The following is a 17,668-nucleotide window of genomic DNA, read 5'->3' as shown; positions in this document are numbered from 1 at the left end:
AATATGTCAAGTGTGTAGAAGTGTTTTACTCACATTTGCGCAATGTTGCCATCTGTACCTTTGTAGCAACTTCTTAACAGTGTTTCAGCTGTTGGATTATAGAGATGCTTCTTTACAAAGTTGGCAGCAGTGACTGCTCTCTGAACATACTCCTTACTTTCCAGTGCTTGGCCAGCCTTGGCAAATCCTGTTATCATCAGCCCTGTAAAATAATGCACTGATAATTCATAGACAGTAAGTGCTGTTGTGGTCAATAAATACATAACGCTGTTTTCAGTGAAGAAATTAAACATAGGAACATTAACAGACTCACTGCCAATCCCACTGACCTGAATGGTTCAAATTTATTGCATGCTAATGCTCATCCAATCAAGTGGTGAGCTGTCCCTATGTAAATGTTATTTAATCCTACAAATGTCACTCAAATGCAGAGAAAATTTAAGTGCACTTGTTGAAGGTAAAGTTAAAATATTCAATAACTGTTGAGCCATTGCTTGTTTCCTGCTGCTTATTTGCTTGGCTTACTTTTTGTCCTTGAAGAGGGAGGCACTATGTTTCTCTGAAACATATGTGGACTAACAGCATCACATCCTACAAAATAGTAGTCTTCCAGGGTCACTGCAGCGAGACCCTCAAGTCCTGTGTTTTGTTCGTTCTTTGTCATTCCTGTTCCAAATTAAATAAGTTCAAAATCCCATTTTAGTGGAAAAATGGCTGACCCAGCAGGTAAAATCCCAGTACAGGGTCATGGCAGTGAATGTGCTAAACACATTCGCATGTAATAACCTTGCAGAACAATTACCGTATGTCTAAAACATCTCTGAATGTGTCATTTCCAGACACTGATATAGATACATGACATCATCATTAGAAAGTTACCAGGTTCTGTTTTTACCACATATTGGGGAAAAAAATCGTCATACTAGACATCCTGTTCTACGAGCAGGACTTCACCTCTGTGAGGCTGTCTCCTCAAGGCATGACATAGATAAACAAACAACAAAACAAAAAGAAACTCTGTGGTTTTAGTCTGCAAGCAAACTATACCGAACAGGCAACCGCCATTTGTTTGTGAAGTTAGTGCCAATTTTAGTGGATAGAGGGTGCTGTCTGGTCACTGCACTGATTCCCCATGGCCATTAATTTCGGTTTTCTAGACCGGAGCTGCTATTTCCTTGAAATAGCTCCTCAATTATCATCAAGAGGCTGAGTAGACTCTGTTCCAGACCCAGTACTTTCTCAGAATATCTGGAAGCGCCGGGAATCGAACCCGGACTTTTGGTTCTGAAGCTGGGAACCCTGACCACTAGACCACAGAGGCGATCTGATGTAGACACAGCTTACAACAAAAAGTTCCATCCAAAATGCACCAGCACACACCGAAATTCACTGGTAACAAATAATTTACGAACCATCACTAATACTTGTGCAGCAGAATATTTTTTGAGAAACTAATAGTCACTCAGCTAGTGAGGTTTGTTCAATATATCTGCATATGTGAAAGATGTCCGTGTAAGTTTCACATTAACATGATTACGTTTTTTTTTTGCTTACCTATTGAAGACTAAACTGCAATAAAATTATCTTCTGTATGACAAAATAGCGATTTATAAATGTCTAAAATGAATGATAATAAAATTAACATAATTACATATACTTTAACGAAAATTAAAGTCTGTAAAACTGAAGTAGTAAAACAAATTAAATAAAAAACCTGAGTTACGTGCCCCATAAAGGAATCATCAAACAGCCACAAATGCACCAAGAAAATATTGCCATATGTTGTTCATCACCATATCTAAACATCAACACTCAATGGGTTGCAGTAGCAGTAACAGTCTAGACTTGTATCTGAGAGGTGCTTATTTCAATATTGGCCGAGACAGACTACCTTGAGATTTCTTAAGGGCTTTCTCCATCCCTCTAGACAAATGCCAGGATAATACCTCCATCATGCCATAATCATTTCCTTCCAAATCCTATCCAGTTTATCATTCATCTGCCATCCTACCATTCCACGCTGTTAGCATCTTATCATCAAGATGCGGCCTAGGTCTCTTCTGACGAGCTTCATACAAGATTTCTCTGCCCTCCTTGAGAGCCGCCTGCACGGTCGCCACATCGAGTTCCAACTTCTCTCCTGTCTGCTCCTCAGTCCCAGTTGCTATCAGCACATTCTGGTTTTTCAGTTCATTGTGTGGGTCCTGCAAGAACTTTTCTTCATGTCATACCAACTACATAACTCCATGGAGCACATATGCGCTTGAGAGGCCAACAAACTGCTCAGTGGGTCAAGAGCTACACTACACTTTAAGTAATTCATCAAGCTCACTGGTCCCTATTCTCAGCAAAATGAATCCTGGTGAAACCCTTACATCCTATTTCTAAAAGATCCTTCTTAACATTATTCTTCCACTAATACCCATGTCTCAAAAGTGGTAACTTTCTTCTAGCATTCCTAATTTTATGAGGATTTCTCATCTTCCTCATACATGCTACAAGTTTCTCCCATCTCATCCTCCTTAATTAGATAACCCTGAATTGTGCCTGGATCCATTGCCATCATCATCATCATCATCATCATCAGACAGTGATGTAGATCATTACATGATCATTAAAATGTTACTAGGTTTTATTTTCACCTACACCATGAGTACCATAATTGCCATACTAGAAATTTGGTTAAGAACATAGGACTTCTGCTGTGTAATGTTGCCTCCTTTCTAAGATACTTTAGACAAAGAACAGCAATATTCTGTGCAGGGCACAAATTACGAAGTTCATCACTGTGCAATTTTCACTATCCTTCTGTTATTTCTGGTCTCTCCTGTTAAACTAGAATTATCTTTGTCTTTAAATGTAAAACTCAGATGCCAATCTGTGTTTCTGTACATGCCAAAATCCTGTACGGTCTTTCAAAGCTGGGCAAGAAAACTATTTCACAATTTACACCTTCAACACCCCTATTTAAAATGTAATTTTGAAGACATCATCATCGGAGGTGGAATCCTTAAAATGAAAGTGCCAGGGAAGTCTGGCTCCAAACAGTTCCAGTTAGAAAGAAACATGAAGCTTTTCCCATTATCTAGCAATAGCTTTATATACTTTAAAATACAAAACAGAACAAAAACATAGCCCATGAAGTGCACAAACTTGCTGAGGCTTCCATCTCAGAGGTCAGAAATTAAACCGGCTACAAGAACGTTATGTTCCACATCAGTGTCCTTTAATAGAAGTGGCAGGGTGACACTCCAGGAACCAAACATCACTAGGATGCATGCCCTGGTTTAACATCATCATGAATTTTGTGGGCTTAGATTATTAAGGCCTGTCCCTGTCAACTGAAAGACATCCTTAATAATACCATGATTATTTTTGTTGTCTTTGGTCCTTTCATCCCTTCAGCTCATAATAATTTGAAGATTTCTTGAAAAAAAAAATAGCTTATTTTTCAGTATTAAAAATCTGTGTCATTCTGTATTTAAGCATCCTGTTGCAAGCCATATTAAAACATCTATGTATAGCACTGTCCATCAATAATGCAAGAAATTGTTCCTTTTTCTTCCACTTTCACTTTAACGCAACATGTTCCAACCTTTGATCGCCATCTTCAGGTGTCTTACATCAAAACTGCTATACTGCATTAATATGCGGTAAAATCACACGCTGTAGTGCACTTAATAAAATAAAACAAAATAAAATTCATTAACATTTTTCTATTAAAATAAAATAAAATTCATTAATATTTTTCTATTAAAATAAATAAAATAAAATTCATTAATATTTTTCTATTAAAATATAATAAAATTCATTAACATTTTTCTATTAAAATAAAATAAAATAAAATTCATTAACAGTTTTCTATCAAAATTTTAACGAATTTTATTTTAGTAAGTGCACTACAGCGTGTGATTTTAGCGCATAATAATGCAGTGTAGCAGTTTTGATATAGTAAGACACTTGAAGATGGCCATCTAAGGTCGGAACATGTCGCGTTANCTTTCACTTTAACGCAACATGTTCCAACCTTAGATCGCCATCTTCAGGTGTCTTACATCAAAACTGCTATACTGCATTAATATGCGGTAAAATCACACGCTGTAGTGCACTTAATAAAATAAAACAAAATAAAATTCATTAACATTTTTCTATTAAAATAAAATAAAATTCATTAATATTTTTCTATTAAAATAAATAAAATAAAATTCATTAATATTTTTCTATTAAAATATAATAAAATTCATTAACATTTTTCTATTAAAATAAAATAAAATAAAATTCATTAACAGTTTTCTATCAAAATTTTAACGAATTTTATTTTAGTAAGTGCACTACAGCGTGTGATTTTACTGCATAATAATGCAGTGTAGCAGTTTTGATATAGTAAGACACTTGAAGATGGCCATCTAAGGTCGGAACATGTCGCGTTAAAGTGTCTGTGTCACTCTCTTCAAGGAATGTGGTTTTCTCGTTTACCTGCAAAGGATTTACATTTCCCTCAGGCTTGACATTGAAATGTGTACAAAACACAGTGGCCAGGGAGTGATCATCATTTCCGTTCACATGTTTACTGAGCAGACTCTGCACTTCATTGTATGTCCAGACGCAGAACGCCCCCTCCTTCTTGTGTGATGCACCATGCGTGGGGTAAGAGTCAGCATCCTCTGCGCTATAGAACCCACCATTCTGCAAAACAATACAACAAACTGGTGTAACTTACCAAATACACGTACAGGAATTATGTCAACCGTCAACACAACAAATATACTCAGTTTTAATATTCGATCTTTATAGCTGCTACATGTTTCGGTCGCACAAGACCATCATCAGGCAGTTATACACAGGAATACGTACAGTCACTGAAATACCAATATGGATCCCTATCAGTGCAATGTGTTGTACTATATACTAACATAAAACTCTTGCCTCATGTTGGTGTTATAATTAAAATAGAAAATACATATTTCATTGACTACATATTCCTGTGTATAACTGCCTGATGATGGTTTTGTATGACTGAAATATGTAGCAGCAATAAAGATCAAATATTAAAACTGAGTATTTTTGTTGTGTTGACAGTTGACATAATTCCTATATATATATATATATCTGAAACACACATCAGGATGCAACCAATGAAGATAAGTTATCAGGCTTTCATGACTGTGACTGCTCAGAAAGTGGTCTTCTGGGTTGTAACACCATGTAATGTAAGAGACGAGTATTGATGCTCTTCCTTCTTCATGGCTGAAGCATTTAGGTTGCAGACTGTTTCAGGGCCAGTATATGCTTCTCTCATAAGACAAAAATGGAAATATGAGGAGAGATGGTTCTTTTCTGGGCCATGATATTATTTCCACTATAGCAAGGCCTGAAAACATTATCTTTTCCAGAGTTCCGGTTCCCTCTTGTGAAAAGGAAAAATTCTGGGGACCAGAAAAGTGGTTCTCTCTCTTCCTACTGTTTTCATTGGCCTGCGCCCCACTTCTATATCTCTCTTCACGGGTCTGAGTGACCTCCTCCTTGCAACCTGGTTATATAACCGAAATCTATCCTCATCCCACTCACTTCAGCCCTGCAGATGGAGGAAGCGTACTCCTCCGAAACACATCCATCAACTAGAGTAAATGGTGTCATAACACAGAAAGTACATGCATAAAGGAACCAACCAAACTGAAGTTAAGATGAAAGGACATACCAACTTGTAAAATCACATGTCTATAGTTTCATCTGATACAATTTCTTTGATTCACTTCAACACAATACTTAACCACTGACATATTTTGGTTCATTCTACATGTGATTAAAGGAACCAGCTCCATGAAGCAGAGTTCTTTAGAAGCTCTTCAGTCACACTGATGGTCATGGCAGGCTTTATTGCTTATAGGTTCACAAAGGGTTATTACATGTAGGATGGGAACAGTGTACAGGAAGTGTACAGACCAATAAACAGCAAGGGATCTGGGGATTCGGAACTGACCAAGAACTGAGGGAGTTATATGACATCTCTCACGAGACTCCAGATACCGTACTGCTTCAATTTTTAGATGCACATTTTTCACATTCTTCCCATTTAAAAATTAAAGCATGTCTTAAATTCAAGGAATTATTCACTAGTTTGCAAAATGTCCACAAGGTAGCCTGTAACAAACGTACCATAAACACATTCAGAGTGAGTCATCAATTCAAATCATCACCCCCACCTTTAACTGTGAGTCAACCCCCAACTTTACTCATGGAAAAGCATTTTATTTATGATGCTGCATTCAAAAGGAAAGTTATTCTGTGCACTGAGAAGATAGGTACTCGTGCATGCAGTTGGCAGAAAGAATGCAGTAACTGAGGCATGTGTACATCATTGGTGAAGCATAAAAACTAAACTGTTTCCTTGTCTGACAAACAGAAAGTTCTTTTCTGGATCAAGGAAAGGGAGAAAACCTGAGGCTGATGCCTCTGTATTACAGTAGTTCAAAGATCTATGAAATAAAGGATTACCTGTAACTAGGGAAGTCTTAATGTCTGAAACATCTCACAACCCTATGGGCCTCCATGGCCTGTTACAGGCATAGCTTTACCTTTATAACAGAAAAAGCAATGGATACCATCCTGAGCCAATTAAATCCAGCTGAACACCCTCATGTTTAATTCTTGAAGACCCCTCATCTCATGTATGATTAGTCTTCCAAATGTTCTTTCTGATTCCAGTTGTCCATCCAAATATTTATTTGCATATCTCATCTCTCATGCATTTTACATGCCCTGCACATCTTATGACCAAACATATCTGCTTAAAATTCACCTTATCGCTCAAGTCCCTGTCGACATATGTCAGGATATCCCTCACAATGTCTGCATAGAGAGGATTCTTCGTGGCAACATATGCAGAAGAATAAGCCACAACCAACTGAGCCTGGTCATACAGCATTTTCTCAAAATGGGGCACATGCCATCGATCATCTGTGGAGTACCTTGCAAAGCCCTGCAGAAATAAAACAAAATTAATGGGAAAACAATGTTACAGGAACCTAACAGTCTCTTTGCTCTCTGTCTTCATAAAGTGTTACATTTTACAATATTCAAGGTGCAAATCTGAACAAAATCAGTACAATGTTACATGATTTTTGTCTGCACAAAATCCATAAGCACTTTATTAATATTAAATTATAATATATAATATATATATATATATATAATATTATAATAAATTCCATCACAATCACGGGTTCAGTCATGAGGGAGGAACATCAGTTTTCTAAAATAGATTTTTCCCAAAAATCTGGTAGGGGGAAATGCCTTGTGAGAATGACAGAGATTAGTTCTTTCTAGAAGAAGTAGAGTGATTGAGCTCGGCTATTTCTAAAAGGGGTCCAGTGATTCAGATTAGCTCTTTACAATGGAGGTGACTGAGATGAGCTCTTATGAAGGTCAGATGACTGATATCAGCCTTTTCTAAAGAAGGTCCAGTGACTAAGATCGGGTCTTTATAACAGAAGTTCAGTGATTCAGCTTAGGAGGTCAAGTGACAGATCAGAATTTCATAAAAGACTCAACTAAGTAGTTGCCTTCCTCACCCTATCATGTGAAAATGCCAACAGATCCACTTTTAAATGTATTCTGTTGGGAATATTCAACAATGGACATAGTCAATGCACATAATAATAATAATAACAATAATAACATAACAATATTTGTCCAAATCTAACCTGAGACACATGATCATGAATTCCTCCCTTTGCCATCATCTGGAGGCTGTGGAGACACATGTCTAGGGCTCTCTGCCCTGTCTCGGAGGAAGGCTCTCGTGAATACACATGAAACAAGAAATTCAAGTTGACTGGCTGAGGGAATTTCGGTGCTTTTCCAAACCCACCATACTCTGGTTCAAAACTGTGCGATAATTGCTGCATGCACTTCTTCCAGCATGCTTCACCGGGGACTTCTGCGTTTCTCCCTGATGATGCTTCGTCCAGCACTGATGTCCTCTGCAGCACTTCTATGATCTTTGATCCAGACTCTGAGAATTTCTGACGATTATCCTTCCACTAAAATAAAACAAACAAAAGAAACGAAATCTTCAAAGAATAATTTGTCTGTGCAAGATTTAATGTTCTCACAGAGTAGCTACGAGAATTATCATCTTCTGGGATTTCACATTACATATATTTGGGGTTTATTTAATGACACTGTTAGTATCTTATACTATATAGCACTGAATTATATGATTTAATAAATAATGAGCTGGAGAGAATGGGAAAGGCAGCAGCTGTAGCCTAATATGAGATGCAATCCCAGCAGGAATGACAATAACTACTAGAAACCTTCATCAGGATAGCCAATATCTAGGTTGGGAGTTGGGTCTGAGACTTCCCGAATATGTAGCAGGAGTCAATGGAGCTTCCTCAGATGATCAGCCAGGTCAAAGTGGTCGCATACTGCCGCAGCTGATTTCCTAGGAAGACTTCGAAGCTTCAAATCATACACGAAGCACAAATGCTTATCACTGACCACGATGTCCAGTGAAATATAAATACCTTACGGAAAACACATAACTACAATAAAAAGGACCCAATATCCATCTAAAGTATCTCCAAGGGTATGTGATATTATGAGTAGACAGCCTTACACAAGATAAATCCTGTGTGCTGAATAAGATCGCTGGCATGGCAATTTCAGTTCCCATATTATACTGAAAACGGAATCTACTAAAAAACGCCGTGCAGTCCATTGAAAGCCGACTGAAGCTTCGGAGGAACATGTCGCCTCCATCTTCAGGGTCGAAGAATAGGCCAAGTGAGGAAGCAGTGAGAAGTCGGGTAGCAAACAAGAGTCTTGCTTGGTTTGTTCTCTGACCCTGAAGATGGAGGTGAAACGATCCCCCAGAATGTCAGCTGAGTTTCAACTGACTACACAGCATTACATTATAGAAGACAGAACACTTCACAACCACTGTTATATCCCACAGAGGCCAGTAACATTCTGATGAAGATGTAACAATCTATAGCACTTCCTCATAAAGACACACCCTTCAAAATGTTTCAGACACAGCTACACCTTCATTATCTGTCAAGAGCTGTGCTGTCTCACTTAATGAATATCTCGGAATTGTAATGATACAATACCTGAGTCGCTATGATGGAGAGAAGTGTTCTGAAGCCTGGACGTCCATAGTAGACATCGGCTGGGGGAAAATATGTACCACCGTACACCGGTGTGAGCTCAGGGGTAAGCCATACACTCATCGGCCACCCGCCTCCACCAGACGTAGCCTAGAAACACAGTTCCAATTGAACTCAACTGCAAAATAGGCAAAACATCACCTCTTGACATACACGGAGCAGAATCATATGACATTGGGGTTATGGCCGGGAAGTAGTTCCTCCAGTGACAGGTTGGAGCTTGGGGGGTCAGGACCACGCTCATTGGCCAACCACCACGCCCTGCTGCACCCTGATGAACAGTCATGCCACCATGCTCTCAGTGTGGCCAACAAGAGGCTTCTACAAGCACACAGTTTCCTGTACTACAGAGTGCTCGTCATGGATATGCTAAAGTACATTCTTCGGTAAAACGTAAAGTTGTCCCTGCGCTCAACAAATTAAGCACTATGCCATGAAGGAGTATAGGGGAGTGGAGAAATGGATGTATAGATCCACATTTTCTTCACCTCAGCTCTAGCTGGAGGTGAGTGGTCAGCTTCACGCCCCGGCCGATTTACCCCCGGGGGAAAGAGCTCCCAGTACCCATTCGATAGGAGGTTGGGTGGACCCCAGAGCCAGTCTGCACAATTTGGAGAAGGGAAAATTCTTGACTGTACTGGCACTCGAACTCTGACCCCTCAGTCGTCCAGCCCACAGCCAGTCGCTATACTGACTATGCTATCCCTCCTCTAAGTAGGTCCTTCTGCTAACAAAATTTAAAACAGTTCATTTATAATCAGTAATTATTGGATTTGGTTCATCAGCTTATATTCCAAACAGAACAAAGAAAAGTAAAAAGTAAAGGTACGCCTGTAACAGGCTGTGGAGGCCCATAGGGTTGTCAGATGTCAAGACTCCCACATTTTCTAGACAATCAGCTCAAAGATGTTGGGGAGGTTGTCAGCCTTATGCACTGGCCGACCTTTACCCCCAAGAATAAACCTTAAAGAAAATTGATATTTCCATCCTAAGCAGAAAAAGTGAAGAGGCACCTACCCTGTTGGGTCCTTTAGAAAGAACTAATCTCAAGATCTGAGGTTCTCACAGCAGGAGTTACGAAAACTGCTATTTTCTGCGATACAGTAACGTGAAGTCCATATACGAACCAACATTTTAGAGGAACGTATCACCTCCATCTTCAGGTTCAAAAATGAGCCAAGCAAGAAGCCCTATATATTTGTTATCCCAACTGACAGCTTATTCTGCCTAGGCACCTGCTCTTGCTGGGTTCTTGCTCGGCTGATTTTGGACCATGGAGATGCATGTGATACACCTCTCCGAAATGTTCGTTCATATACAGACTACACATCGTTATATCCCAGAAGATGACAATTTTCAACTAACCTCAGATTCTCCAGCAATTAGGATTTTTCTGAGGTCCAGTGACTGAGGCTAGATTTTTAATGGAGATCCAGTCACATACTGACCTGAACAAAAGTCATGTACATCTTGTCAACATCTGGTCTCTCCTCACGATCCACTTTGATATTAACAAAATGCTCATTCATCACTTCTGCCGTTTCTTCATTTTCAAAAGATTCTCTTTCCATCACATGACACCAGTGACAAGTTGAATAACCAACAGACAGAAAAATTAGCTTGTCTTCTTTCTTAGCCTTTTCAAATGCTTCTTCACCCCATGGGTACCTTAACAAACACAGAGGCACAACAAGTTAGGAAATGAATGCATACCGTAATATTTTTGGCATGTTTTCAACTTTTCAATTATCTAAAAATTGTAATGCTTATAAAATGGGATACTGGACATAAAATGTTTCATTTATTTCCTCTACAAATTATATATATGACATTTTCTGCTCAGATAAATATTTTGTGAGTTACATTCCAGATGTGTGCACAACATCTATGTGGATGTTCATGTGTAAACTGTCCACCGAAAACCAACTGACGTTCCTCCAAAACATCAGTTGATTTTCGACTGCCTACACAGTGTTATACCCCAGAAGATGGGACTCTTCAACTATTCACTCCTCATGAAGGTTTATATTACATGGAGTTGGTCAGCTACTGACTATAGGAAGTATATACTAAGATTCAAAACCACTAAGAGGGCAATGATGCTTTGTGATGAGATACGGTATAAACGAACATCTGAAAATGTTTTTACCAGTCAACTGGGTTGCCAGCATGTTGCAATAGGTATGGAGATTTCTCATATGCTAAACGGTTTTGATGTTTCGGTGGTAAGTTCACATCTCCTCCTGCTGCCATTGGTCTGTACAAGCTTTGCCTGTCGAACGAAATAAAAAATAATTAGCCCATAATTACGTCACTAAAAATATTCTAACATAGGAAGAATACTATGTGTTGTAATGTGAGGTCATGTGAATTGGTATTTTATTTCGGTAACGCTCCTTGTTGGAGTGAGAGCTCTAAAACATTATTACTCAAATACTAGCATCACTTCACACGGCACTTTTATTATTGATAATTAAAATGTCTCTCTAAATCCAGCATTTTATTGTTTGGCGCCACTACTTACCAGTACCACTGGCTCAAATAACAAATGCGAAAACACAGTGATATTGCATGAACGCAGCTAAAAATTAATGGTAACTACGAAGCATAATCTTACACAGCTGACGATGAAATTCACTATATTTTAAATGTGATGTCATGCATTTTAGTTTACAGGCTGCTTTATTTCATTCACAACATGAAATCTAACCTCTTAAACAGTTGTTTCTTGTCGTCACTTATTTCTCTTACACTAAAAAAGGAACCACTTAAACTATGACAGTAACATCCACTTGCTCTTCTAACCAAAGATGATACTACCGGGCATGATTTCAATCGTCCAAAACTCATAACAAGAAAAGTAAGTTCTCAATTTAAAATTACTTTTCCATTTCTCTTTATCAAGACGATCAAGGCGAACATTAGCAACACAAACACGCAGCCGCCAGTATGACGGCTACGACGGCTACGACCGCTGTGACCGGCTGTGACTGCCACCTAGTAGCAAAACAGTAATATATCTCTGCTTACGGTATTTCATATTTCATATTTATTTTGCATTCATGCTGTTACAACTGCAACACTTGAACAAGTCAACTCACCAAATACATCACTGTCAAAAGCTCCACAATCCTTGAATGTATCAGACTAAAAACAAAAACTGTACTTGCCGTACATCATCACCAGGAATTTTAAAAATACAACAATAGCTACTACAATTCCCTTTTCTTCTCTTTTTTTGTTAATTAAAAAACCTTGCTATGCTTCCTCATGTCCCTGTTGAAGAAACTCATTCAATGTATAGAAAGGATGATCAAATAAAAATAATTTTAATTTATGTTTAAATTCATTACATCCCTTTGACTTTTTAACTTCCAAAGGAAGTATATTATATAATTTAATGCCCACATTAATAACACTTTTCTTAAAAACTGATGTGTTACATTGTTGTACATGAAGATCATCTTTCCTCCTAGTATTATACTCGTATAAATCAGTATTTCTCGTAGTGTATATATTATATCTCTTAAAATAACACAACACCTCTATGATGTACAAGGACGTAATAGTTAAAATCTTCAATTCTTTAAATAAAGGTCTGCATGACACTCTGTTATTTACACCTTTCATGAAACGAAGCATCATTTTTTGTATTTTAAAGACTTTAATACTTTCATTTTCTCCTCCCCAAAAAATCAACCCATAACTTACCAACGATTGAAATTTGGCAAAGTATATATTCCTGAGTATATGTAAACTTACCTCATCTTTCAAAGATTTAATAATATAACATACCTTATTCAATTTTGAACACAAGGACTGAATATGTACACTCCATTTGAGATTTTGAGTTATATTAATACCTAAAAATCTAAACTGAGATGTATACTTAATTTTTATATTATTAAAAATAATATCTGGCCCTGAGATGTCATGCGGTTTCTTTAACTGGAATAACATAGCTTTAGTCTTATCATTATTTATAATCATATTGTTTTTTGAAAACCAAGATTCCAGTTGGATCATAATTCTCTTTATTTTATCTTGAAGGATGCTTTTATCTTTATCAATAACCAATATATTTGTATCGTCTGCAAAGAGAACAACCTCCCCATTTGCTATATGTTGGGGTAAATCATTTATGTATAAAAGAAACAAAAGCGGGCCCAATGTAGACCCTTGCAGTATTCCAAATTTTGTATTCCTCCTTATCGAACTAAACCGATTTCTCGAGTACTTATTATCATTAGATGTTATTTCAACATATGGAGAACGCATTTTCAGATAGGATTTTAACCAATCATTAATTTTTCCTCTTATTCCATAATGATCAAGTTTTTCTAGCAGAATATCGTGATCTATAACATCATACGCTTTTGAAAGATCGAAAAATATACCAACTGCAGTTAACCTCCTATCCAGATCTTCCTGTATATTACCAATAAATGTCTGACATGCCGATATAGTTGACTTATTTTTTTGAAACCCATTGTGAACCATTATTCAAAATCTGCGGGCATTGTCATCCAATTAGTTTCCCCTAAGTTTCGAGTAAAGCTCCTTACAAAATGGATCGGTGCTTAATTATGTTAGCCAACATTAAATAACAGTTGAATCAGGTTTTCTGCCCTCTTGATTAACGAATGGAACGTTACTTGCTGAAGGTACTGCCTCTTAAGCACTGCACCTCCTTCTGTGGAAGAATGGTGGCACAGGTCCTCTCATTTTCATCTCAGAACAATATGGAGATAACAAGTCAGCTTCATGGCTGTATANTGAATCAGGTTTTCTGCCCTCTTGACTAAACGAATGGAACGTTACTTGCTGAAGGTACTGCCTCTTAAGCACTGCACCTCCTTCTGTGGAAGAATAGTGGCACAGGTCCTCCCATTTTTCATCTCAGAACAATATGGAGATAACATGTCAGCTTCATGGCTGTATGGGCTGTGTTGTGTTCACAGGTATAAAGTAAATATTATCCACAAATAATTTAAATTTATACATTTTGTATGTGGTCATAATGAATCAAATTTAGTTAAATTAAATAAAAGAAATTGTGCAAGTAAATGTGTTTACTTTGACTCTTGTGTGATCTACTGATTACCATCATTAAATTATCAACCAAAAACTTCACAGTCTTTCAAGCCATCTTAAACTTTCAGCTTCTATGGTGAACAGTCTTCCTTGGGAAGCTAACAGTCACGTAATGTGTCAAAAATTCCTCATCTTTTATGGGCTCTGAATGTTCAATATTATGATGATGATTATGATTCTCGTGGATGAAACTACGAAAATTATCTTCTGTGATATGATGCCTGTGGTCTGGTAGGTTGTTACCTACATTCTGGAGGTACCTACTGCAGTATGTTCTTCAAGAATGTTGATGAATTTGTATCAGATTACATGGTGTCTCATCCCACAAGACCATCCATTCAGCGATGTCTTCACATAAGCCATGTGTGTAGGTCCTGACACCACAGCCTGGCACATCCTCAGATTGTGGATAGGATCTAGGACATCTTTATAGATTCAAATTATAACGATAATTTCTTTTCAGTCCCCATTATAATCTGGATTTCTACTGTTTGTCATGAATCATCTATTTCTAGTTGCTGCAGGTGCCATAATAATTTCTCTGCCCTCCATCTTCAATCTTGAAGTTTTTGCCATAGTATTTTTAAATCATTCAATTAATTTCTTGTTTAGGCACGTTGGAATACCTCCACTGTAGCCATGCAAGTTGCAGAAGGCACTGAAAAGGGAACCCGGAGCCTGGGGGAATAACTGGGTCATCCTGTCACTAGGGGACTTAAATACAAGACACCTGGTACTCCAGACTGGGGGTTCCATGCAAGCCTGAAGACCTTGCTCTGTAAAAAAAAAAATCCTGCTGCAAAATCCAGCAAAGTTAAAACCAGATGCAATTTGGCAGAATCTTCTAAGGAAGGCTATGGCTCGAAAGGGGCTGTTCTGCCAATGTTGATGATTCATTAATTACTGTATATGCATATAAACATTTGTTTATTTAATGGTTTATTTAATAACTGACAGTAGCTTATTTTACAGTTTCAGATGACAGGATGATCAATACTGGAAAAGGTGGGAAGAGGATATGGCCTGATTTGAGCCATTTGTCTGGAGGGACTGAGCTTAGGTAGTGTATGGATGCCACAAAGTAATGTTAGCACAAAATACGTACATTTACATTTTAATACTCGCATTCAAACAGAATACAGGTACATTGGCTAGCAACTTCATGTCCCATTTCCATATACCCTGCTTAAGAGTATATAGACCTACAAAAAAAAATACTGGAAAATACTTGAGACTAGTATAATTTACATTGGCATTACACAATCCTTAAAAACCACACTAAAAGTCTGGCTTTAATGTACAATACTTTCATTAAAATGAACAACATAGTTCTCTAATATCTTACATTTTCAGAACAAATTTACATTAAATCATAACAAGAACTTGGGTTTTACTCTGCAAATAGCTACAGATGTCACACCCATGCAATTTCTATGTTCTAATACAGCAAAACCCTCATATAATATTCTTCAATTTAACGTTTCCCTGCAGTGTTCAATTTCAGTAACCGAAAGTAAAGAACACAGTGTTAAATTCTCTCTCTTTTAAGGTTTCCCTCTCTATGGCGTTAAAGCTTAAATGGGGGTGTCGCTGTTTCACGATACTGTCTGTATCACTTTCTGCTAAGCTGCAAAGTTAATACTACAACAGCACAAAATGTTCCTCTTGCCATCTTCAGTATCCAGAGTAATGTTTCTTCATTGTCCAGTTTCCAAATCTCATCTCCTGAAATGGATTTAATATGCGTTTTCCACTTACACACAAGTCTCGCTCCTTTCTTTCTTTCTCGTGGTAACCAGTGTAACACATTTTTCAGTGATATTTCCTCTTCTGTTCAACTTGACCATACATCTCACTGCTCCATTTTTACTTCTCACCTGAAAGATATCTTAAATAATAAAATTCAACCATCTTTATTTCACTCAATTTTTCAGCCAATGGCCAGATTAAACTCCATATAACAGAATACTTTCAGGTGTGGTGTGAAATGTTTCTTAATTTCCTGAAGAAAGAATGTTTCCATGATTCCATGCAACATTTTTGTTGCAGTTTTTCCCATACAGATTCCGTTTGGAATATCTCTGACACATTCCGAAATCAGATATACAGAAGTTTAATTTCATCTATGAAATTCATCGAAAGTTTACCTTTCAGTAATGTAACAATTATAAATTATAAAAGTAATCAGATTAACTAGAATCAATTACTATAAATACTGAAATACAACAATAAAATCACGAAAAATTTTAATCTCTGTTTCTTCGGCCAGCAGTCAACTCCCATTGTACCACGCACCATTATTACAGGATCTACTGTAAATTTGACTTATGCTTCAGTTATATGTGGATGGGAAATGTGGCAAGTAGGCCGACCAGCACAGTTTCACTAATGTTCACCTATAATATAGGCAAACCGCCTTACTTTCCTGCTGCAATCTGCTTCATGCGATTCAGTGCACTTCCAGCACGGAACCACTCAATTTGCTGTTCGTTCATTGTGTGGTTCAGAGAGATGCTTTCTACTTTGCCATCAGAATGTTTAATTTCTGCCTTCACCGGCTGTAACATAAAACAAGAACACACACACTATTCATTGCTTCTTTTGAATACAGAATAATTCAGAATAGATGAATGTCAAATCACATATACATGCACATTTCTAACTCAACTTAATTCTCACGTTACCCCTCTGTGGCTTATTTAAACGGATGTCAGTATCTCACGCTGCACCGTATCAAATGTTAAGCTGCTATGTGAATAATAAAATGAAGGAACCAATTGTGGTCTGAGGCACTATCCTGGCATTTGCTTTGAGAAAGGAAAACCATGAAACATTCCGTAGCCTGTAGTCTGAAAGTGAACTATATTGACCAAGTGACAGCTGCTTGCTGGCAAAATTAGTGCCAACTTTGGCAGACTGAGGGTGTCACGTGGTCAGCGCAATGGATCCCCACGGCCGTTAATCTTGGTTTTCTAGACTGGAGCCCCTGTTTCCTTTAAATACCTCCTCAGTTATCCTCATGAGGCTGAGTGGACCCATTCCAGACCCACTACCTCTCTGAAAATATCGAAGCGCCAGAAATTGAACCCAGACGTCTGGATCTGTAGCCAGGAACTTTGACCACAAGACCACAAAGGTGGTCTATACATACACACATATATAAAGTGTCGCATGAGGAAAGGTCAATATTCTAGGAGGTCATAGTATCAGTCATTCTAAGCAAAATTATGTATGTACATGTGTCCTATTCCGTACGGTTTCCAAGATAGAGGTCTTTCACTGTACAGACGAGCAACATGCCATGTTCTCACATGAGTTGCTACCTGCACTGATGTTGATGGTGGAATTTTCAAAAATGTATTATACTAGGTAAACTGTATCAACTTTAGCAATAAATA

The 17,668-nt window shown here is 37.7% G+C and overlaps 2 protein-coding genes across 2 annotated transcripts in view; both read right to left on the bottom strand.

Moving 5' to 3' along the window:
- Positions 1 to 12,118, bottom strand: part of LOC111861775 (spermatogenesis-associated protein 20) — a 47,224-nt gene extending 35,106 nt beyond the window's left edge. The window contains exons 1-9 of the mRNA XM_023846620.2: positions 11,887 to 12,118; positions 11,326 to 11,448; positions 10,625 to 10,844; positions 9,120 to 9,266; positions 7,704 to 8,042; positions 6,800 to 6,979; positions 4,477 to 4,686; positions 2,012 to 2,204; positions 34 to 202 (exon numbers count right to left, since the gene is read on the bottom strand). Of these exons, the coding sequence (XP_023702388.1) occupies positions 34 to 202; positions 2,012 to 2,204; positions 4,477 to 4,686; positions 6,800 to 6,979; positions 7,704 to 8,042; positions 9,120 to 9,266; positions 10,625 to 10,844; positions 11,326 to 11,448; positions 11,887 to 12,026 (1,721 nt within the window). The 5' untranslated portion in view covers positions 12,027 to 12,118. The remainder of the gene's footprint in view (positions 1 to 33; positions 203 to 2,011; positions 2,205 to 4,476; positions 4,687 to 6,799; positions 6,980 to 7,703; positions 8,043 to 9,119; positions 9,267 to 10,624; positions 10,845 to 11,325; positions 11,449 to 11,886) is intronic.
- A 3,249-nt stretch (positions 12,119 to 15,367) lies between these two features.
- Positions 15,368 to 17,668, bottom strand: part of LOC111861721 (aconitate hydratase, mitochondrial) — a 17,027-nt gene continuing 14,726 nt past the window's right edge. The window contains exon 14 of the mRNA XM_023846526.2: positions 15,368 to 16,828. Coding sequence (XP_023702294.1) covers positions 16,688 to 16,828 — 141 coding nt within the window. The 3' untranslated portion in view covers positions 15,368 to 16,687. The remainder of the gene's footprint in view (positions 16,829 to 17,668) is intronic.

The sequence above is a fragment of the Cryptotermes secundus genome, unplaced genomic scaffold (assembly GCF_002891405.2).
Source record: "Cryptotermes secundus unplaced genomic scaffold, Csec_1.0 scaffold136, whole genome shotgun sequence".
NCBI lineage: Eukaryota > Metazoa > Arthropoda > Insecta > Blattodea > Kalotermitidae > Cryptotermes > Cryptotermes secundus.
This window is presented reverse-complemented; position numbering and strand designations above follow the sequence as displayed.